Raw genomic sequence first — 23603 nt, 5'->3', positions numbered from 1 at the left:
TAATGATGTGCTAATTCATTTCCATTGCAATTTCAGACATCAGACAGTGAAGTCTGTTAAAGGCCACTAAAAGTAGGGATGTCAGCAAGTAGTCGACTAAATGATTAACCAATAAGCTGAAGCTTATAGGTTAATCTTGTTGACTACTTGCATTCCCTCCTCTTGCTGCCTCTGTATCAGAGGCAGCAAAGGGGAAAGGGGAGCAGGAGCCGGTGCTGCGGGGATCCGAGCTCCCCACTGAGCAGTCTCTGCTGCCACCTTGCACTGCTACCTTTATCAGAGGCAGCAGCAGGCAGCTGGTCCGCAAGGTGAGCTGGCTTTTAAACTGGCTCCCCTTGCAGGCCGGCTCCCCCAAGAGTACTTCTATTTTTCCAACCATTTTAAAAGGTGGCCACACTAGCATTCTGATTAGAAAAGAAGAACTTGTACTGATAAGATTTTCCAGGCCAGTAATGTCTGGTGATCCATAGCACAGGCTTCAATGTAACTTTAAAAAAAAAAAAAGAGAACTGTCACATTTGTTATTGTTAAAAAGGGAGTCCTCTTTATCCTCATCACTAGCCGAGCCCTGCCTCACGGCTGCAGTGCAGTAAGGAAGGACGGCAGAGACAGGAGGATGCAGCAGCAAGGTGGGGAGGACGAGCAGGCAGCATGGGGGGCAAGTGCGGGAGAGGGCCTGGGGGCACCGGCTCAGGGAGCCAAGGGAGGGACACGTGGAGTACAGCAGGCAGGGACTTAGCACCAGCCCCACTGCTCACAGCATCTCCTGCTTCTTTGTCCCTGGGCCCAATGTGCCGCTTGGAGAAGTCATCATGCCAGGGCAGCAGGTCGATGGCCCACAAGGCGCTTCCCCTCCCCATCGCATCTGCTGCTCCCGCTGTCCCCACCTGCTGGACGGGGTGACCCAGGGGCATCTCCCCAACAAGGGGCCAGAAGGTGCAGCAGGGAGCTAGTGACAGCACTGGTATCATACAGATCTGTGCCTGCTGGGGTGGGCGGCTCATGGGCCAGGGTCCCACGTTGCTCCTGCACACCGGGGCGGAGGCAGCAGTGGGCAACAGAGTGTGGTGGGGGACCAAACCATGTGGTCCATTGAGCAGCTACTGCTGCAGCATAATGACTTCTCCGAGTGGCATATTGGGCCCGGAGACAGAGTAGTGGGAGATGCTGCAAGTATTGGGCTGGTGGTAAGCCCCTGCCTACCACGCTCCACCCATCCCTCCTTCGGCCCCCTGAGCTGGGTCTTCCCACACGTCCCCCCTACCCACTGGGCCTGCCCCCTGTGCCGCCACATCCTCATGTCCCGATTTGGTGGAGGCGGGGGGAGGGAAGGGGGGAGAACGGCAGCCATCACCACAGCCTACAATATCGTACCTTTCCTGAGAATTCTCAAATGTTGTGTGACAGACGGTGTGACGGACACCTCTCCTTTTATAATAGTATAGGTTATTGGTACTGTGTATCCTTAGTGCTGCATGCCCATGAATATGAAGATTAAGGCCCTTACTCTAAAGAGTTCACTATTTACACAACAAACGTGACCATAATTAGAGGGTTTTTTCCTTTTAGGCCATGTTCAACAGTTTAAGGTGTGACCACCTCTCTCTAGGCAGGTCTAAGGTTAATGGAAGGAAGCATATTGGCAGGAAATACCTGGAGAAGAGAAATAAGGCATGGCAAGCCATTTCAGGAACAGAGTTCCAAGAAAAGGAGATGCATGAAGGAGGTATGGAAGTGAAGGAGAGTGGGAAACCTCCACAAAGGGGAGACTGAGTCATACATCTTCACTTGAATTATACTTTTTTAAGCTTTTGAGTATCTCACTGCCTCCAATACGAAGCTACATTTGAACTGAAATTTCAGTAGAAACCAAGCAGAATTGCCCAGTTACAAATCCCAAAAGACTTTTCTATAGCAGAATTGCTCATTAGGATTTTCCCACAAAACCACAGTCAGTACAGAAACAGCAAAGTGTTTCCTTGTCATGCTAATGTACGGCTTGATCCTGCAAACACTTATTTATATTGGCATACGTCCCACTGATTTCACTCATCTGAATAAAGTTGTTCATATGAGAGCATTTAAATAATCAGGTCCATTCTTTGAAATTTGCATACAAGAATCACATTTGACAACTCCTTGGCTAATGGAAAGGGTATAAAGTTAATTATGCAATGAAAAAAATTCTAAATCCCATTTTTCACACTGACAATTATATGACCTTAAATTTGGGGCTGGAAGAAGCCTCCAGATTAGTCTGGCCGCCTGCAGAAATACATGAATTGCTCATTTCTCTGGAAGTATATATTTAGAGTTTCCCTACACATTTCTAGCAATGGTGGCACAACTATTCTGGGTCAGTTATTCCTCTGACTTCATGACCAATTTTTTTTCTTAACATTTAAATCAGTCAGGTCTCCTTTTAAATATCATTGCTACTAATGACTTCCATACACAGCATCAAACCGCAGCACAGTTGGCAAGTAAATCTTGTAGCCTCAGTAATTACTATAAATTCTTTGTACAGATAAATTAGCTCTGGTGGCCCAATTCAGTTTTTGCACTCTCATTTCACATACTATGAATACATTAATTCAATAATTCCTGACCACGTATGCAAATCTGATTTGGCAAGTCATTTGCTAATTAGTTTTAAGTAGAGTTTGGGGTCTATATTTAACAGCTTTCAATTACTTGTTTAAATGATGCAATTCTCTTTATTTTGTCTGTTTGTGCTGAATATTCTACTTCTCTTAAGACACATATGTACAATTTCTATAAAATGGTTACCTACCTTTCATAACAGTTGTTCGAGATGTGTTGCTCATGCCCATTCCAGCTGGGGTGTGTGCGCGTGCACCACATGCACAGTCGTTACAAGGTTTGCCCTCTAGCAGTACCTGCTTGGCCAGCTGTGGAGCCCCCGGAGTGGTGCGGGGATAGTGCTGTATATAGACCACCCCACTCATTTTCTTCTTGCCAGAAAACTCAAACAGAAGGAAGACAGCTGGGTCTTGGAATGGACATGACCCACACCTCTCGAAGAACAAGTTACAAAAGGTAGATAACCATTTTTTCTTTGAGTGATTGCTCATGCCCATTCCAAGCAGGTGACTCCCGAGCAATTATCTGGTAGAGCGGTTGGAGATTACTGAGTTGCCAACAGAAGCACTGGTCTTCCGAAAACAGCATAATCTCTGGCATGCAACCGAATAATGTAGTGCAGTGGTTTTCGAAGTGCGGTCCCTGGCCACCTCCCAGGTGGCCTGCAGCTCAAACTAATCTCTCCTCCCTCCCCCACATTCCCCTGCAGCAGGGAGTGTGCTGGCACTCTAGCCTCATGTCCACCAAGCCCCGACCCAGCCACACTGGCTCAAAAGAGACAGAGACCAGAGCCATGCTGCATTTCTCACCTCCCTCCTGCCCAGCTCACCTGAGGGAACTGCAGGTAGTCAAGGGCTTCCCCCGCATGGGGGGAGGGAGGCAGAGAGTGTGAAGAAAGCTCAGATGGACAGCAGCATAATTAAGGGCTTTCCCCATGGGGAGGGGAGGGAGTGCCAAGAAAGCCCAGATCTCAGGACAGTAGCATAATTAAGAGCTTTCCCCTCACTCCCAGCTTGTTCCTACAGCAGGGCTGGGCAAAAGATAATCTGCGGGCCGATCCAGCCTGCAAGAGCCTCAGCTGGCCCCAGCTAAGGAACCTGCTGGGCTGCTGGCTGGGAGTCAGGCTGCACCTCTGCTCCAGATCCCATAGATCTTCCTAGACACCGCATCTCCTTGTATGCCCCACCTCACGTCAGAACACCCTCCCAGGCTTTGCACCCAATCCACTGTTCCTGGTTACAGCCCAAATCCCTGAACCCCCCTTCTGCACTCCTGCCCCAGGTTACAACCTCCTCCCAGACCCTGCACCCTATACTGCACTCCTACCACAGGTTCTAATCCCCTCCCAGGCCCTGTACTCCCTCCTCCTACACCCCTCTCCGGGGCCAGAATCCTCTTCTGCACTCATACTCCTCCCAGACTCCGCATCCCACTTGCCTGCCCAAAGTCACAACCCAAACTCCTGCACCCCTACCCCAGGTCACACTCCTCTCCCAGTCCCCGGACCCCTTCCTGATTCCACTCTTGCCCCAGGGCACGATACGCTCATTCACCCAAGCTCCCTCCCAGATCCCACACCCCAATCCCTTACCCAAGTTCCCTTCTGCACCCAACCTCCATCCCAGACCCCCCACCTCCTCCATTAATAATGGAAGAGTGCAACTCTCCATCACTTACCAAATTCTTGGAGTGCCCCCCCCATCAAAAAATTACCCAGCCCTGCTCTGTACCCTCCCACCGTCCAGACAACTACCCCCACCCTGCTTCTGCATCCACCATTGTTCTTGCTCCCTCCTCCCTTGCCAGACACCCTACTCCCAGCCTGCTTCTGCACCTTCTCTCTTACCCAGACTTTGCATCCTGCATCCCATCTCCTGCCCAGATCCTGCACCCCCATCCCTATCCCACTCGCACACTGAATCCCTCCATTTATGTCCCCACACCAGAGCTTAAGGAAGTCCACAAAATCCATTAACTCTGGAACCCCAGAAAAGGAAATTTGGCCTATGGGAAGCCCTGAACTTCAATCCTCCCTGTCCCTTCCCCTTCCCCTCCCCCCGTGGGGCTGGAGCACCAGAGGAATGAGGTGTACTGATTGGGGGTTTTTGGAGGAGTGTTTTTGCTTCTCACTTGTGTAGTCCCCAAATGATATTTTGGCGGATCAGTGGCCCCCAACCCAAAAAAGGTTCCCTGCCCCTGCCATAAAGAAAACATTGAAACCTTTTGTGTTGGACAAATTAATATTTTACTTTGTTTAAACTGAAGTTTGATAAACAAACATGAGAAAGTTAAAAACACAACCTGTGTAACAACTTAAATTAAACCATTCTCCCTAGCTGCAGCACTAGCAAAATGGCTTGGGCATAATTATGTGGTTAAGCATGAGTTTCCATTAGCAACTGGTGATCCGTGGAAAGCTTTGCATTGAGCCAGGTGGTCCACGGGCCAAAAAGTCTAAGAATCACTACTTTAGAGGGAACAAAATATTTCCTCTCCACGCCCCTTGCAGTGAAAGGAATGGCGGCAAGGGGTTGCCATAGAGATTTTGCTATAATATATGTTGTCCCGATGAACAGCAAAGCCACCTTAGAGGAGTCCTCTGGGGCAGGATGTCCCCTAAGCAGGACAAGATCTTCAACAACCTCCTCTGCTTGCAGACCTAAATTATGAGCCACCTTCCCAAGCAGATCCCCATAAGCTCTATTATCCATTGGTGGTAACAAGGTAGATGACTCTGCCTCAGCCTCATCAGGAGAAGAGGAAGTAGATGCTCTAATCGGTTCAGAGTCCTCCTGGGCAGTAGTTTGTGGTGCTCTGAAAACAATGCCCCAGTTGAGCTGCAAGTGCAGTGCCAGGCAGCGTGCTTATCACGGAGTCATGTTGTGGTGTGGTAGCAGTACCCTGCTGCATGCCAGTCTCTGTGCTGGAGCCCAGCGGAATGCCGATCTCGGTGCAGGGTTGCCCCATGGACTTGCTGCCATGATGGGATGGAGGTGGCCTGGCAACAGATGATGAAGGGGGACCCCTCCTATCTGAGATCACCAACACGGACCAGGAACTGGGGCTTTGGACTTGATGGTACATGCTGGGTATCTGAGGAGGACTACTCTGGTGGTGCCTGCCATTGGGGCCAAGGCATCACTGACCTATCCCGGCATAAGTGTGTGGAATGACGATGGCTCCTCCTGGAAACACAGGTGTCCCGATTCAAGTCCAAGACCGAGCCTGACCTTGATGACCAAGGGGGAACTGGTCTCAAATGGCACAGGGGAATGGTACTGAAGGGAACGGTCCTGGGAAGAGCAGCAGTCCTGAAGAGAAGGATGCTGAGGCAATGTGGACTGTTGCCAACCATGGCAGGTTTGCTCTGGAATGGCACTGCAGTGCCGGTCGAGGCAGGTCTACCGGTCACTTTTGGAGATGGGGAGTGCTAGGCCATCATTTCTAAGAGGTCCCATGCCACTTCAAAAGTCTCAGTGGTGGATGGCATGTCCAGACCTACCACATGTTGAGGGAATCCAGAGGCACCAGATTCGACAGCTCCTCTGGTGGTGTTGGACTCAAGGGTGCCGGTTGGTCCATAGGCACCACAGAGTGTCCTGGCATAGGACGCACTCCTTTGGCCTCAGTGAATGACCTCCCTTATGCTGGCTGCTTCTTATGATGCAGCACCAGAGATTGTGAACAGTGCTGCAAAGATGTCCCTGCAGATCTTGATCCCGGAGAGCACTGGCGGTGAAGGGTCTTGGAAGACCATTCCATTCTGTGCGGTGACATCCTGCACTGAAGGAGCACTGTGTATCAAAGGTGATTTCAGTGCTGGTGCCAGCTGCACAGACTGTGGCTGTAGGGTTGACTCCACCAGGAAGAGTTTTAGTCTGAAGTCCCTTTCTTTTTTGGTTCTGAAACCAAAACCCCTACAAAACTTGCACTTGTCTGTTTCATGTCCTTCGCCCAAACACTTAAGGCAAGAGGAATCACGGAGGCATAGGGTTCTGACAAAAAGCGCAAAGTTTGAAACCCTGGGATAGGGGTGTAAAAGTTTAACCAGATAACCAATAAGCTGATGCTTATCAGTTCCTGATGCCAGTACTGTTAATCTGAGGTACTAACAGCAGAAGCCTAGTTAACAGCGTAACCAATAGAATGGTAATCAGTTACATGGTTAGTACATTTTAACCCTTTTTACATCTCTACCCTGAGACCAAGGCATGTCCTGGCCCCAAGAGCGTAGAGGACTGGATTACTCCCCTCTATCTAAAGATAACACTAACTAGAACTAATACTACAGTTCTATTTACAATGATTTACACTAAAAAAAGCTAAGAGATAGGAAAAATGCTCCAAGCAAGAGAAGTTGAAAGCTCCAACCATAGTCACTGGTGGTAAGAAGGAACTGAGCAGGAAGAGATTTGGCAATGTTTTATATACATCCCACAATGGGATGCCAATCCAGGAGGATCCACAGCCAACCAGCTGATACTGCTAGAGGACAAACCTTCTGGTGACTGTGCATGCACACATCTGGAATGGACAGGAGCAATCACTCAAAGAACAGCCAGTACTTTTAATGGTTTCTTTGGGACACTAAGAGAAATAGCAATAAAACCCAAACACTAACAGAAATAGTTTATCTTTTCCTGCCTTACCTTTTTTCACCTCTGTTTTCAAATTTGACTCTGATATCATTCTGTAACGAAAAAAATTATATATATAAAAAAGTCATACTAGAAACCATTATAAATTATTCGCTGGTGCTGGTGACAAATCCTTATTCAGAAAACCATAAAAATGTATTTAACATTCTCAGACATTTTGTTTAATCTTCAGCGGGCCCATAAGGTTTCTAGGTTACTGAACATTCTAGCAGAAAAACAACACATGCAAGTGGAAGACTATTTCTTCTGCTAGGGGATCATATGACATGTCCTACCTTGAGAGAGATAATGAAGGAAGAAGGCTGTACTGATTAAAAATGTGGCCTGGTTTGGAAGGGAATTGAAAACAACAGTAAAGTGTGTGTGTTGTATTAAAGATGAAAAGTTTTTACAGTAGGAATAGAAAGAATCTTGACAGTAGTATTGGTCCATTAGTTGATGGAAATGGTAAAACTATCAATAATAATGCAGAAAAATCCATGAGGATCCAAAGGATGATTTTGAAGTAAACTAAACTTGTGAGAGAAAAACACACTAAATACAGACAGTGTCATATAATTCTTTAGTGATATCCAATTAAATATGAAATTGATAAACAGCAAAAAAAGTTTTCTTGACAATGTCTGGAATCCAACTCAAGTAGCCCATGAAATTACACAGTTTAGTGTTTCAAAATGTGTTATTCTACTCTTTTGGAGCACTGTACATTCAGACTCGTAACTAAATTACTTAGTGTTACAGATGGAAGGATACAAAAAATAGTCTCCCTAAACTTCTGGTTGCATAAGCATTTCCTTTATTGCACTAACTCACTATCCAGAGCTTTCACCTTCAGAGGTGAATAATTTAGAAGCTCTTTGAACCTCCTAAAGGCACACAGAGGCTCTTGTTCTCCTGTCTAAACAGTGAGAAATTTCTTTATTTCCCAGTCACAGTGCTTGTGCACCTTATAAGGTACTCAAAGAGTAAAGGAGAGGTTGGTCATTTTCCAAATTGTGCAGAAAAGAAGCTCTTTCTTGCAGCTCCCTACTGAAAACAGTCTAACATACATGAGACTGAACATTCTGATGATGTCTAGCCAATAATTCATTGTTATTATATTTACTAGCCGTACTACCAATTTTTGAGGACAAGTATGCTCAAGTCAGTATTTTCCCCACATATGCAGAAAGTACTTTTTCAAACAGAGTCCAGAGCAGACAGAGCTCTTCATCACTGTTGTTTGTAAAAATGGGAACATGTAAATTGTCACAAAGCAGGGTCTTGGTGGTGGTTTTTTATATTATATATGAAAAAATATTATTGCCTACAATGGTAATGCAAAATTCTACACTTTAGAATATCACCACTTTACCACTCAAACTGAACACATGAAAGCTATAAAATGTCAAACCCTTATTAATATTTATAGATTCCAAGGGCAGAAAAGACCAATGTATACCACAGGTCAGAACTTGCAGAACTATTTCCAAAACCAATCAATAGATTTAAAAATTGCCAGTGGAGGAGAATCACAACCTTTGGTAAATTGTTCCAATAGTTAATTACTCATCACAAATTTATACCCCATTTTCAGTCTTATTCTACCTTCAACTTCCAGTTGTTGGATCACTTTATATCTTTCACTGCTAATCTGAAGAACCCATTATTAAATATTTGTTTCCCATGAAGAGATACAGACTAATCAAGTCACTGCTTAACCTTCCCTTTGCTAAGCTAAAGAGAGTGAGCTCCCTGAGTATCACTACAAAGTGTCTGATTAAAGGATTAGAGAATTCTCCTTGCTCTTCTGAACGTTCTCCAATTTTTCAGCATCCTTTTTGTACTGTGGGTAGCAGAACTTGAAAAAGAATTCCAACAGGGTCATATCGACTGATACCTTTTTAAATAAGATAGCTCGTTTAACAGGACCTATTTTCCCTAAATGCATGTGATTTGCATTAATTATATTAATCTTCAATAATTGTTTATTGAGTCCCATACCAGCCACTCCATTATCTTGCCCAGGATCAAGGTCAGTCTGACAGACCTATAATTTACCTGGGTCATCCCATTTACCCTTCTTAAAAACTGGCACAAAACTAGCGCTCTTTTACTTTTCTGGAACTTCTTAAGCCCTTCAAGTCTTATAAATGGTCAGTTTTCAGAATGGAAAGAGATAACAAATGGTGTCCCACAAGGGTCTGTACTGGGACCAATTCTATTTATAAATGATCTGGAGAAAGGTATAAACAGTGAAGTGGCAAAATTTGCAGATGATACTAAACTGCTCAAGATAACTAAGACCAAAGCAGACTGTGAAGAGCTTCAAAAGGATCTCACAAAACTAGCTGACTGGGCAACAAAATGGCCAATGAATGTTAATGTTGATATATACAAAGGACAGTAAAACTCCAATAGTCCGGCATCCAATAGTCCGGCACTCCTGATAGTCCAGCATCAAAATGGCAAGAGCCTAGTGAATGAGCTTCGGCAAAAAATGAGTCACAAGGTAACAGGGGCAGCAGCTGAACTGAGCAAAAAGGGTAAAAAAGGCTTAACAAAACTAAAACATGACAGTATACTGTATATAGTATGTACAATAAAAAGGGTTAAGAACACTTTATATACAATATATAATGTATGCAGTATATACATAACCAGCTTATAGTACCTCCTGATAGTCTGGCATATTTGATAATCCGGCACCACCTAGGTCCCATAGGTTCCGGATTATTGGAAGTCTACTGTAATGCACATTGGAAAAAATAATCCCATCTACACATATAAAATGATGGGGACTAATATAGCTATAATCACTAAAGAGAGATCTTGGAGTCATTGTGGATAGTTCTCTAAAAACATCCACTCAGTGTGCAGCAGCAGTCCAAAAAGCAAACAATATTGGGAATCATTAAAAAAGGGATAGAGAATAAGACAAAAAAAATCTTATTACCCCTATATAAATCTATGGCACGCCCACGTCTTGACTAGTGCTTACAGATGTGGTCGCCTCATCTCAAAAAAATATACTGGCATTGGAAAAGATTCAGAAAAGGCAACAAAAAATGATGAGGGGTTTGGAACGGGTCCCATATGGAGATTAAAAAGTCTGGAACTTTTCATCTTAGAAAAGAGGAGACTAAGGCAGGATATGATAGAGGTCTATAAAATCATGATGGGTATGGAGAAAGTGAACAAGTTATTTACTTGTTCTCATAACATAAGAACTAGAGGTCACCAAATGAAATTAATAGGTAGCATATTTAAAAACAAACAAAAACATTTTTCTTAACGCAACACACAATCAACCTATGGAACTCCTTGCCAGAGGATGTTGTGAAGACTAGGACTTTACCAGGGTTCGAAAAGAACTAGATAAATTCATGGAAGTTAGGTCCATTAATACTTATTAGCCAGAATGGGTAGGAATGGTGTCCCGAGCCTCTGTTTGTCCGGGGCTAGAAATGGATGACAAGAGATGGATCTCTTGATAATTATCTGTTTCTTTTCACCCCCTATGGAGCATCTGGCATTGGCCACTGTCAGAAGACAGAATACTAGGCTCAATGGATCTTTGGTCTGACCAAGTATGGCCATTTTTATGTTCCTGAAAATCACCATCAATGGTCCTGTGAGCTCCTGAGACAGCTCTTTTAAAATTCTTACATGCCAGTTATTTGGGTATGCAGATTTGAAAATGGTCAACTTTAACAGAGATATTAGTGGAATGGAAAGACTGTTATTACCACATGATGAGACCAAAGCATATGTTTTTCCCCAAATATGGAACAAATATTTATTGAAAACATCTGATTTTTCTGCATTATTATTGATAGTTTTACCATTTCCATCAACTAATGGACCAATACTACTGTCAAGATTTTCTATTCCTATTGTAAAAACTTTTCATCTTTAATACAACACACACACTTTACTGTTGTTTTCAATTCCCTTCCAAACCAGGCCACATTTTTAATCAGTACAGCCTTCTTCCTTCATTATGTCTCTCAAGGTAGGTGTTAAGTGATTCCCAATCATTCACATTTTTTCTGATTAAATTCTTCCTCCTAGGTAATTTGGCTCATAATTGTTTTCAGCTTAGTGAAATTGGCCCTGTTAAAGCATCAAGTACACTTTTGGACTTTATTCTGCTTGCATATTATATACCAAGTCATGAAATCAAGTCATGATCAGTTGTACCTAAGCTACCGATTAATTTTTAATTTTGTAATCAGTTCCTCTTCATCTGTTAGAACAAGATATAATAAAGAATTACCCCCCATATTGGGTGAAACACTGAGTTAGGAAATTGTCATTTATAATGTTTAGGAATTTCAAGGCTATTTTAATACTAGCAGCATGAGAACTCCAGCACAAGTCACTCAGAAGTTTCACACGATCACACAGCTCTTTTCCCTACTCATTGTAAGTAGGTACATGAGGAGGTTGTCATCCTGTTCCCTAGTGTGACAGAGGTCTGTTGCAAAAAACAGATAGCATCCCGTCTTGTGCTTTATTCGTTAGGACATTGATCCATAAGCATTCAAGGTCATTTTCTTCCAAGTTATCAATGACTCAAACAGATAATGCCATTTATGACAGAGTAAAACTTCTCCTCCCTTTTTGCCCATTCAATCCTTCCTAAATTAGTATTAACATTGATTTTAACATTCTAATTGCATGAACCAACCCATCAGATTTCAGTGATACCAACTACATTAAATTTATGCTCATAAACAGAGAATTCCAATGGCAATTTCTTATTTGTTACAAGTGAAATATCTAGGCTTTCAAATCCCTCTTCTTCCAAATACTGAAGATAAAACAGATTAATACACAGACAAATGCAAAAATTCAAATGTCTCAACAGACTACCAGTTCAGGGCCTAATCCAATAAACACCCATTTAATTCTATGGGATTATTATCCTGGCAATAGTATTAACTTGCCATAATACATGTGCAGAGAAAGTGACCTGCTGTACAAAGATGAAGAATCTTTTGCTTTTTTATGAAGCTTGCAGAAGACCTGATTTTTTCCAAAATAAATATAAAATTAGAATATTCTGACTAAAATCCTTCCTCACATCCAATTGTTCACAATCTCCATTAGCTCTCCAGGTGCCCAGAGTGCCTCTGGACAAAATAGAGTTCATAAGACCCAGTATTTCTGAAGTAAAACAGAAGGAACGAAATTTCGTATCTTCCCTATATATTTCCCCCACTGGAGACATCCTTTAAAATGACACTCAATAACTGGATAGTGCAATTCAGATGTGTGAGAATAAATATGGTCTGGGGAAACAATTAAAAGAAAGGATGGTAGCAAACTTTTGAAATAAAAATCCTAAAAAAGTCAGGGAAAAAAAGACAGATCCAAACAAAGTGTGATTGTGACAATTACTATAACAGTCTTCAAAAATTCAATTAGGGGGTCAAAAGGTGATGCTTTAACTTTACCAGATACAGTGTTCATGTGTTCAGAATGTGTCCTTTAACATTCATTTTTGCAAGTAATTTCAAAAATATGCAGCATCCACTGGGAATTAGAATAGGGTCGCCAGGTATCCGGTTTTCACCTAGACAGTCCGGTAATTAAGTCTTCTGTCCGGTAAAAAACCCAGACAAATACCTGACACGTAAAATGTCCGTTATTTTCTGTTTTTCTTCGACAGAAGGCCAGCGGGGAAATTCTTCCCCTGCCATGTTTGGCAGGGAAGCGCGGGAATTTAAAGGCGCAGAGAATTTTTTTTTATTTTTTGCTCAACAAGTTTGGTCTCCCTTTTTTTGTTTGTTTTGCTCAACCAATTTCCCTCTCTCTCCCTCCCTTCCCATGTTCGGGATTTTTTGTGAAAGTATTTGGCAACCCTAGATTAGAATCACTCATTTAACACTGCCTTTGGTCTTGCAATTGAAAATATTATAGAAATCACAGTATCATATACATGGTTCACTGCATTTATACAAAAATGCTGAAAAAACTTACCTGTTTTTTTGGTGATGATGATTTTGGTTTTCCTGTTTCTTGCACTGGCAATGCAGGACGACTAGCCTTATGAAGAACAGCCAAATCCTGCATGATTGAATTCAAAGCTTGCTGCTCATCTGTTTGGGATGGGGGGACAACAAAAAAGGACATTTAGAAGTTCAAATCATTATTTAACTTGAAAGTTGCATTTAAAAATTGACTAGAAAAGTAAATGTTTGCTCATCTCTTTAAAAAAAGGATGCACATATACACCACAATAAACTTAATAAAAAATAAATGATCTGGTAGCTAGCATTTTGCAATTACAGAAACATTCTTCATTTAATTTGTTTCCAGGAAGTATCATCATAAGCAGGTCTTAAGGAAATGAACTTTTATTGTTAAAAATTCCTTACTTTAAATTTTTGAAAAAAATTAAAAGCAGCTTTCTAACAAATTAGGACTGACAATTCAATTCACCTTGACCCAATTGCAGACTGTATAACTAGGCAAAAGGTTTCAGAGGCTGTTCAATGTGAAACGCTTTGAAAAATGTGAGAAAAAAAATGAGACCCTCAATTTGAAAAGATGCACTCTTAGGGTAGTATTTGTTTGAAGCACAGAAAGACCAAAGTTAAGACTTTACTCTGGGTATCATTCTTACCTAACCTAAACCAGAAGCACTCCAGCATACCAAACAAGCAACACACTGGAACTCTAATTAGAAGAGACCTTTGCTACTGAACACTTGCTGATTGCACTTGAAGTAGCTTTTTATACTACATTCTCTTTTTGAGCACTGCATCATTCTTAGGCAAAGGGGGGGGCAAATGAGAGTTCAAAGACAAAAGGGGTAACCTTAATATGTTTGAGCGAAGGGACAGTTAGAAGCTAGACTGGCTGGCAATGGGGCAACCACACGCCTTTGGCTTACTCCAGCAGTGTGCAAGGATAAATGTACACTTGGAAGTGTAAAGGAAAATAATATCCCACTACACACGCAAAAAAATATTAAAACAGTGACATAATGAAGAATTCCACTCTGGATTTTCTCCATATTGAACTAATTAGCTAACTTCAGGACAAATTCTACAGCAAAATTCATAGAAATAGGTGGTGAGGAGCTCCCACGAGAATGTGGAGAACTGCTTCATGACTTTATATTCCATATGACTAAAGCCATTTGGACAGGAAAGAAAGCCCAGGTGATTGCTAGAAGGGAGAGACCAGTTGCATATATTGAAACTTGGTTGTTCTTGGAAATTCATGTTTTATATGTGAATAACCCTCCTTTGAGGACAATACAAAGTCAAACAACTATATTAATGACCCCATCAGTCCTTCAAAACAAGGATCAGCTGAGTTTCCAATGTTTTAATATAATATTGTTCACTGTAGTCAGCCCTGTAGAAGAATTCTATTAGATTATCAAAGTTAAATATTAATAGATGCATTGGTTCTATGCATAAATGAATGCCAGGTTCAAAGATTCAGTTTTATGACCCTTAGCAAGCATTCTTGTGAAATGCAATTTTGTTATAATGTTAATTTTGCAGAAGGAGGAAGTAAGTTAAAATAACATGTTCTCACTTGAAGAGGTTTCAGAGCTAAGTCAAATGTCATCCACAAATATGAATGGTAAAACCACAACTACAGGATTTGCAACGGATACTATTCATTTATGCCATCGCCACCCAACACAAGGAAAAGAATAGCTGTGGATAACAGTCAATCTATGTTGACATAGCTAACATCTTTTTGAAAATAACTTGTACTGAGATTTACAGCAACACAACATTTCACTGTCATAGCCTTCCTTTCTCGGGAAGCTGTGGCTTATGTTGAACGCTAAAAAAGGTTGAAAAGAATTAAATACAAACTTGCATCATGTATAAACAACTGTTTAATGTAAATGGTAAAATAATGCAGATCTTTTTTAATCATCCAAAGACCTTTAGCCATGAATGCCTAAAACTTAGACAAGGTAGATATGGCAATATCTGGTATTAGATCAATTTCTGTTGGTGGAAGAGACACCTTTTTGAGAGTCACAGAGGTCTAGATAAATCATCTTTATTATTACTGACCTCAAAAATAGAAATCAATTTATGGGAAATTCAAATATAGTATTTATTTAAAGGTAACTCGAGGGCTGCACCCTCTGCTTGCTGTGCTCACCAAGCTCCCTCCCGCCTCCCCAGAGAACTGGGGAAGGGGGAGACTGCACAGTTCCTGCCCCCCTGGAGAACTGGGTATGGGGGGGAAGGCCGTGTGGCTCTGTCCCCCTCAGAGCACTTGAGGGGGTAGGCCACGTGGCTCCAGGCTCTCTTCCTGGAGCATCAGGGAGGAAGGAAGTTACGTGGCTCCTGCTCCCCCTCACTCCTGCCCCCCGGAGCATGGAGGAGGGGGGAGGCCACAGGGCTCACACACACACCCCAAGCACCAGGGAGGGGGAAGGATGCGCCGCTCCGGCACCCCCTTCTTGAGCACTAGGGAGGGGGGAGGCTGTGCAGCTCCCACCCACACACCCAAGCCCAAGAGAGGGGAGGAAGGCCACGTGGCTCCTGTCTCCCCACCCCCCGCACTAGGGCAGGAGAGGCCATGCAGCTTGGCCCAGAGCACCGGAAAGAGAGGGAGGGAGGGAGGAAGGACACCGAGCAGCTAAGGGGGAAGGGGCTGTGACACAGAGAGTGACGTGCTAATGTCACTCTGTCATTTATTTATTTTTTATACATATATATATATATATATCAGCGGTTCCCAACCTTTTCCAGATGGGGAACCCATTCTGACAATTCAGGAAGACTTGGTGACGCAGGGAAATTCAAAAAATGTGTGAATGGTTCTTAAGAGCCACCTGGGAGACACCTGGCGACCCTTTTGAAGTGTAATGGCGACCCATATTTGGCTCCCAATCCAGAGGTTGGGAAACCCTGATTGACAGATAGATGATAGATAAAATTATAGACAGGCGAGACAGAGATGGGGGGGGGGGGGGGGGAGAAGGGGCAGACACTGGCAAATTCCAAAAATACCATAGCCTGTCTTTTATACTGCAAGGCTTGCCATATAGTATTGTATCAAAGTCCCTTATTATTGCAGTAACACTACAATTGTAAATGCTGGCAGACTCAGCACACAACGAAACATGTTAAAAATGTACCCATCATTAGTTAATAGCAGTAATGAGCTATCCATGAGTTTGTGTGGGATAAGGGTGATGATTTGATATATTTGAACTAAATATAAAACATCTGCAGTCTTTACACTAAAAAAGCTACATGTAGATGAGCTTTTCACTCCTAGAATTAGGAGCATTCAAAATTGCATTTAAAATGAAAAAAATTAATTCACTCACTTTTCAAAGAAGCTCCTCCACCTCATTTTGTTAGTAATGAGCAATGGAGAATACAAAAATACTATTAGTGTAAAAGTATTTGCATCACTCCAAACAATTCAACTACCAGGCTTCCCACAACATTTCTCTTTATAAAGAAAGGAATCGAGGGAGGCTGCAGAGGACGAAGGGGAAGACCAAGCAATCTCTCCGGAACACTCCATTTGTTACAAAAGACCAACATATTAGAGAAAAACATTGAGAGTTATTTTAATTCTGTATTTCTATATGCCCATTTCCATAGTTTTCCCTGGATACAACCATTGAAGGGACACTGTCAAAATAAGCAGGTCAAAAGTTTTACTTGGAGCTAACAGTGAAAATCTGCATTGGTAACAATGGTATAATGCCAATAAAATTTTTTCTACCAAGGGAAAAATTAAGAGCAGATCAGCATCTTACTGCAATACTCTCGAGCAAGCCAACTGATGTACTTTTGCTCTTCACTATGATTTATGATGGAGTTTATGATGAAAAACATGGACCTAGATCAAGAGATTTGACGCACATCAGTGATGTGTTTAGTTAGCTCCCAAACTACTGCACATCATCTACCATGGAAGATGGTGGAGGCATTACAGCTTCACCGGGATGACAATACAATTGTGTGAGAAGTCACCTCCCTGTCAGCCTTCATTCCATGCTCCTTAAACGTCTCTGCCAGTGGTTCTAGTTGAGACAGTGGAAGTAGAGGACAAAATCTGCCTGCCTATGTACCCTATGATAATGATTCTGGGCCCTTATGAAATACTGGGGAGAATGGACTCAGGAGTCCCAACAAGGCTACTGTGTGAATACAGAGAAGATAGGAGGCGGCATCCACCATTGATCACATCAGATGCACATGGGCCAACATTTTCTGTGCTTGATCATCTGAGAGTGGGTAGGAAAATGACATCTCGGAGGATAAACAGGAGAATGTGCTACTGAAATCTGAATATCATTCTCAACATAATCAAGGGTTGGTGATAACAGTTCATGCTGGATGGCTGGAGTCTGTAAACAAGGTGGTCTCCACGAAAAAAATTGGAGTAAGCAATCAAGAGAATCTGTGTGGAGAGCTGTCCAGTACCAGCAAGTAACAAGGATTCTAACTCACAAGAGGACACAGAGGGAACAGCAGGATGGACACATAGGAGCCAGTTTAATAAGATCTCAAGGAGAATGGTTTTAATAGCAAGACAGGAACTCATGTTGAGTGTCTGAACACTATGGATGTCAAATACTTGATAGGAGGTCATCCAGAGATAGACTCAGGCAGTATCAATGAAGAGGAATGAATTGATGGTATAGGTACCAGGGATACAGATGGGTCTAATGGTGTAGACCTCTGACAAAATTTCTACATTGGGTATGGCCAAATATAGTTGAAGAAGTCCTCAATACAGAGTCCCATTCCATAGTATGTCTCAAAGGATATTTTAGATGTCGTCAGAGTACTAGAGCCACTCAGTGCTTTCATGAATTCCACCTGGGACCTCAGATCTCCAGAGCCTTCTTCTCAGTGACAATCAAGACATCTAGTACATCTACTTTTCTTACACAGATTTAGAGGCTCTCTGTACTGCAGACATCAATATAGGTGCTGCCTCCCCTGAACCTTTCTGTCTCCAAGAGGATGAGTGGACAGAGTAGCAGTGCCTGGAGCCTTCAAAGCTCTTGCTGACCAGGATCCTGAAGTGAATAAGGTATGAAAAGTACTCATGTGTGCCTGTGTGCCAAGGGGTTCTCAAAGCCTTGGTCAGAAGCTAGTCCTAGGACTTACTCCCTCATCAATAATTTTAATTTCATTTCCATGTTTTTCCAAGATCTGCTTTTGACAGAGGAACATATTTTACACTTGCAGATGTGGAGGGATTCTCCCTAACATATCACAGGAACCAAGAATGGCAGACACTGAATGGGACAGCTTGCTGGTTGTAGAGACTCTGTTTACAGCTTGGGGGATCATGTCATCTACTCCAAAGCAAAAGCTCAGAATCAACCCTCAATCAGGGAAAATGAAGAGAAGGGGAATAACAAACTATCAAACTAAAACTATATTAGACATGGTTTGAATAAAGTCAGCATGGTCAACGTTCTGCACCACACTGAAGGGAGTCAAAAAGAAATGGAGGGCAGCCTACCTGTGCATCCCTATGTGTCCTTAGTAAGGAGCACAAAGATGGCTAAGGTGCTAGCACAAGTCAATCAGATACTGTTCTTGAAAAATCTCCCATCAAAAGCGCATGGATGTGCACATGATCCTAAAGCAGAGCACCCTTGGGGACACTACTCAAAGAAGAATACCAGACATTATGTGGTATCTATGCCACACAAAGCCTAAAAGGGAAAATTAGTCCATTTAACTTTAGGCTGCACCCGGAGCAAACATAAGGAGTTTTAGGGCCTAACTGCATATGAAGTCCAACTTGGGGGGAGCGAGAGAGAGAGCTGCGCAGGTCTACACGGAAAGGACATTGGTAGGTGACCAAAGGGGAAAACTTCACATGTACTCCCTGATACAAAGGGGAAGAGCAAGAAGCTTCAATGGGCAGAGTACAAAGCAGTCTAGGGAAGGAGCAGTAAAGGTTGGAAGAGTAAAACCCCAGAGCTGCTGGGTTGAGGATCCCTGGACTGGAAAACAGTGTACAGAGTGGACCCAGGTTCCCTACAAGCCACTGGAGGATTGGCACACACTGGGCAGTTTAACCTAAAAGGCTTGCAATACCCCAGAAGTGAGTAGAAATATAATGTGACTGGACTGGAGGACTACTCTATGAGGAGGAAAGCACTGCAGTTCCTGGGGCATGAGGGTATGTCTACACTGCCACCCTAGTTCGAACTAGGGTGGCTAATGTAAGCATTCGAAGTTGCAAATGAAGCCCGGGATTTAAATATCCCGGGCTTCATTTGCATCTTGCCGGGCGCCAGCATTTTTAAATCCCCCTTAGTGCGGACTCCGTGCCCACGGCTACACGCGGCACGGAGTAGTTAGTTCGAATTAGGCTCTCTAATTCAAAATACTGGTACACCTCGTTCCACGAGGAGTAACGGTAGTTTGTGCCCGCAGCTACACGCTGCACGGAGTAGGTAGTTTGAATTAGGCTCTCTAATTCGAACTACCTACTCCGTGCCGCGTGTAGCCGCAGGCACGGAGTCCGCACTAAGGGGGATTTAAAAATGGCGGTGCCCAGCAAGATGCAAATGAAGCCCGGGATATTTAAATCCCGGGCTTCATTTGCAACTTCGAATGCCTACATTAGCCACCCTAGTTCGAACTAGGGTGGCAGTGTAGACATACCCTGAGAGACTAGCTATGAAGGCTTCCAGCAGCATGGAGGAGATCAGACTCTCCCCTCCACCTTTGGAAATCCCCCGAGCTGCAGAAAACTTTCTGGCTGCAACCTTCAGATCTGGACTCTGAAAGTTGTGCATCCTTGGCGCACTCTGCAGCTGGGGGCAGGAGGGGAGTGCCCAGTGGTGAAGGTTAGTCTGATCTGTCCCTCTGCATGGCCACTTTCAGAAAAGTGATTCCATCCCTCCCCAGCCTGACAGACTAACAGCTGGAGTCAGGTGAATGGCAGGGGCACTACCACAGGGGATATCATACAAACTTCCACCTCCAGCATTCTCCCCTAGCTGCAGGAAATTCTGTGGCTGTTGCCTTCAGAGACCAGCTCTTCAGGAAATGTAGAACTGAGGGTGGCAATTCTGCAAACACACTAACATCAGTTTTGTGACAACCCCCCCCCCTCCCCCCCGCCCCCGTTTAGGTCAGGAAGCTCATGGTTACAATACAGTGAAATTTCCAGATGTAAAATATCTGAAAACATTAAACTGAACAATTTTAAACTCCTTTGGCCATGAAACTGATCAAAATGGATTGTGAATTTCATAAGGGCCCTACTAAAAATGAAGACACGTTATATGATACAAATAAGAAATCTGAGTTTTAGCTTGAGAACACTTAACTCCATTAAACATCAGACACATGATTTGACAAAATTCCTGTACTTATAAATTTCAGTGTGTTCAGAAACAGGAGAAGAACTATATTCTTAAACAATCATAGTATATTAATATTTTTAAAGAATCAAATTAGGACAAAAATTTGCAGAAAAATAACTTCTTATAATTCCCAGATAAGTAATACGAGAGAGTTACGATTGAGAGTATGTATCGGTATTTTATATTAAAACGGAGATGGTGTAATCATTTCAAAAGCTAAGCAACATAAGACCTAAAAATGCACATTAAATGTAACAAAAAAAATCCAAATGTTTTAAGGTTCAGAAATGCATAGTTTTCGCATCCAGTCTTAGTGAAAATAGCGAACAAATATGTTTATGATTAAAGCATTTGAGTGTCTGTCGTCCCAGATTAGATTTAAATGATTTTTAAAGAAAGATTCCCCTCCCCTATGATTTCATTGCAGAGTGAATGCTATGTAATCTAACAGCACGTTTCCATATATTTAAATTTAAATAAATTGAAACTTTTCTATATCCAAAGAGATAGGGGCTGTAATTTCTGGGGAAACAGATTTTTTTTCTTATACAAACTGTTTGAATCCCTGCTTTAAGTGAAAACCTCAATTCAAGTTTATCAAAACCATGACATGCACTTTCATAACAATACAGTTTAATTACAAAGGTGGCCTTATTCTTTTCACTCAGAATTAAGCCAAAGTAACAGTTTAATTGGATTCCAGTTATAGGTAACTTACCCATCATGGCAGCCAGCCTGAAAACCTGAACTTCAGGGAAATGGCATTCCCATTAGCATTCTTTTATTTTCTGAAGAGAAAAACAATTAACACACATAAGTAGTGAAAAGATTAAGAGTAAAGGTTTAAAAATGTAAAGAAATCTATATGTGCAGTATAACTATTTTTACTGACGCCTAGATTTCTTGAGGGTTTTAAACCACGTCTGAAACTATGGAATTAAGTTTTAATCTAATGTAACCTCAACAACTACAATTTAAGGACCAAATTATTAATCTTCATTTCAGTTGCTACTAGCACATCAACATATGGATGTGAAAGCTGAAAATCTACTAGAGCAGTGATCCCCAAACTTTTCATGTTGTACCCCCATTACTCCTGTCTGCAATCCCAGCTGGGAGCAAGACCATGACTTGGAACGGTGTGGGAGCGACAAATAGTAAGGGGGCTGAGGCTAGGGCCACAGCTGGGTATGGGAGCAAGCCAAATGCTAGGAGACAAGTTGCACTCAGGGGTCAAGGCAGGAAGTTGAGACACAGCTGGGAGCTAAGCATGGAAGCAGAGCTGAGCTGGGTGGCACTCCCTCCCCCACCCCCGGAGGGGGGGGGAACTGGCCCAGGCTCTGCTATACACCCATGAATGTTACTTCATGGCCCCAAAGGGGGGCATGCCCCGCATTTTGAGGACCACTGCATAAGAGGTATAGAAAGCTGTATAAATGTCAATGACAGCAAATGCCTTACGAAAATACTAGGCATTAAATGGAGTGAATTTATAACAAATGCCACGATTTGGCAGAAGGTTCAACAACTTATCTCCTCGAAGTTCCTCCAAAACAGAATTATTCTGCTGGAAGAATTTGAAAAATATTTTACACACAGAAGCTCAACTTTGATCTTCCTGGATCTCTTCCCACAAAAGGATTGTGCTCCTCCACACAGTATTATAATCGAGACTTGAGACAAAAAAAGTCAGAAAATTCATATTTATAGTTCACTTTAATTTGGACTCCAATTCACAAATACAATATTTTCAGAACAAATTTCTTAGCACATACAATATACTAATTTGCACACCTATCAGGTGACTATTCACACACATTTAAAGTCTCATTTATAATAAAATATATTTTATTTCTCCAGTTTCTTTTAAAGATTATAAAGACTCACAATTTATAAGGAAAAATGTAAATAATCACTTAATATAAACACGTCTAGTCCGAAGCACTCAGACAAATGAAGCATGATAGCACTAGAACTCAGAGCCAAACTGTAATCCTTGTTATATGTGAAGAGGAAATCCTAAAAATATATAGGACTACCTTAACTTTCAAGAGTTGAAAAAGTTTCCTCCCCCCTTTACACACACACACACACACACACACACACACACACACACACACACACACACACACACGTTACTTTTCAGTCCGAAAGACAAGTCAGAGTAAACCAAGATAGGATAAAAATAATGTAAACAATCCTTAAAAAGTTCAGGCAAAGTATGTAGCTTCAGTTTAAAGGTATAATTATGACTGTTTCTTAAACCACCCTAAGATCATGAGAAAAATCAGAACAGCACACCTTTCTCACTGCTTTGCAAATGTGAGTACCATTTCACGCAATATAGGCAAGGACTACCTTTTTTATCTCTGTTTGTATATCACAAGCACAACAGGATCCCATTCTTCGGTGCTACAGCAGGGGACAGCAAGTCCCAGCAGGAGTGCCACAAAGCAGCACCTAAACTGATTTTGAGTGGCACACGCAGCCTAACCTACTGCCAGCACCCTCCCCTTTCCCTGGTAGCAGGGTTAGGCTGTGAGCACAATGGCTGTGCGTTTGGAGGCGCCCCCAAACCAGCTGCGGTGCACACTGCTGCCAGCGAGTTCCTGCTACCTCCTGCTCCACCACCACACACTGCATGGCCCTTCCCTCCTCTGCAGGACTGCATCTGTTGCACAGGGCCCCCGGTCCGGCCATGCCACCGCTGTGAAGGGGGACCGCCGCATCTTGGAGCTGCCAGCGAGCAGAGTGGGTGGCAAAGCCGAATGGCTCACAGCTGGCTGAGCTGCCACAGCCCAAGCAGGGTCTCTGTCTGCACTGGGGGGCACACTGGCCCGTGCTGTCCACGTGGCTGAGGCCCACAGCACCATCGCCTGGCAGGCCCGCCTGAAGCCAGAGGAGCTGTGGGAGCTGGCCAAGAGCCTGGCACTCAGCCTGCATGAGAAGGCACTGTGCCTGCCTCCATGGCTAGCAGCCCTGGGGGACCGGGAGAGGCGCTTGGT

General features: G+C 43.0%; 1 protein-coding gene across 1 annotated transcript in view; it reads right to left on the bottom strand.

Moving 5' to 3' along the window:
- The window catches only part of MAP3K2 (mitogen-activated protein kinase kinase kinase 2), a 102294-nt gene that overhangs the window by 42999 nt on the left and 35692 nt on the right, over positions 1–23603 (bottom strand). The window contains exons 2-4 of the mRNA XM_075933035.2: positions 21317–21386; positions 13230–13348; positions 7254–7294 (exon numbers count right to left, since the gene is read on the bottom strand). Of these exons, the coding sequence (XP_075789150.1) occupies positions 7254–7294; positions 13230–13348; positions 21317–21323 (167 nt within the window). The 5' untranslated portion in view covers positions 21324–21386. The remainder of the gene's footprint in view (positions 1–7253; positions 7295–13229; positions 13349–21316; positions 21387–23603) is intronic.

This window comes from Pelodiscus sinensis, chromosome 7, assembly GCF_052426305.1.
Source record: "Pelodiscus sinensis isolate ZL-2025 chromosome 7, ASM5242630v1, whole genome shotgun sequence".
Classification (NCBI taxonomy): domain Eukaryota; kingdom Metazoa; phylum Chordata; order Testudines; family Trionychidae; genus Pelodiscus; species Pelodiscus sinensis.
The sequence above is the reverse complement of the archived record's forward strand: the minus strand, read 5'-3'. Positions and strand labels throughout refer to the sequence as shown.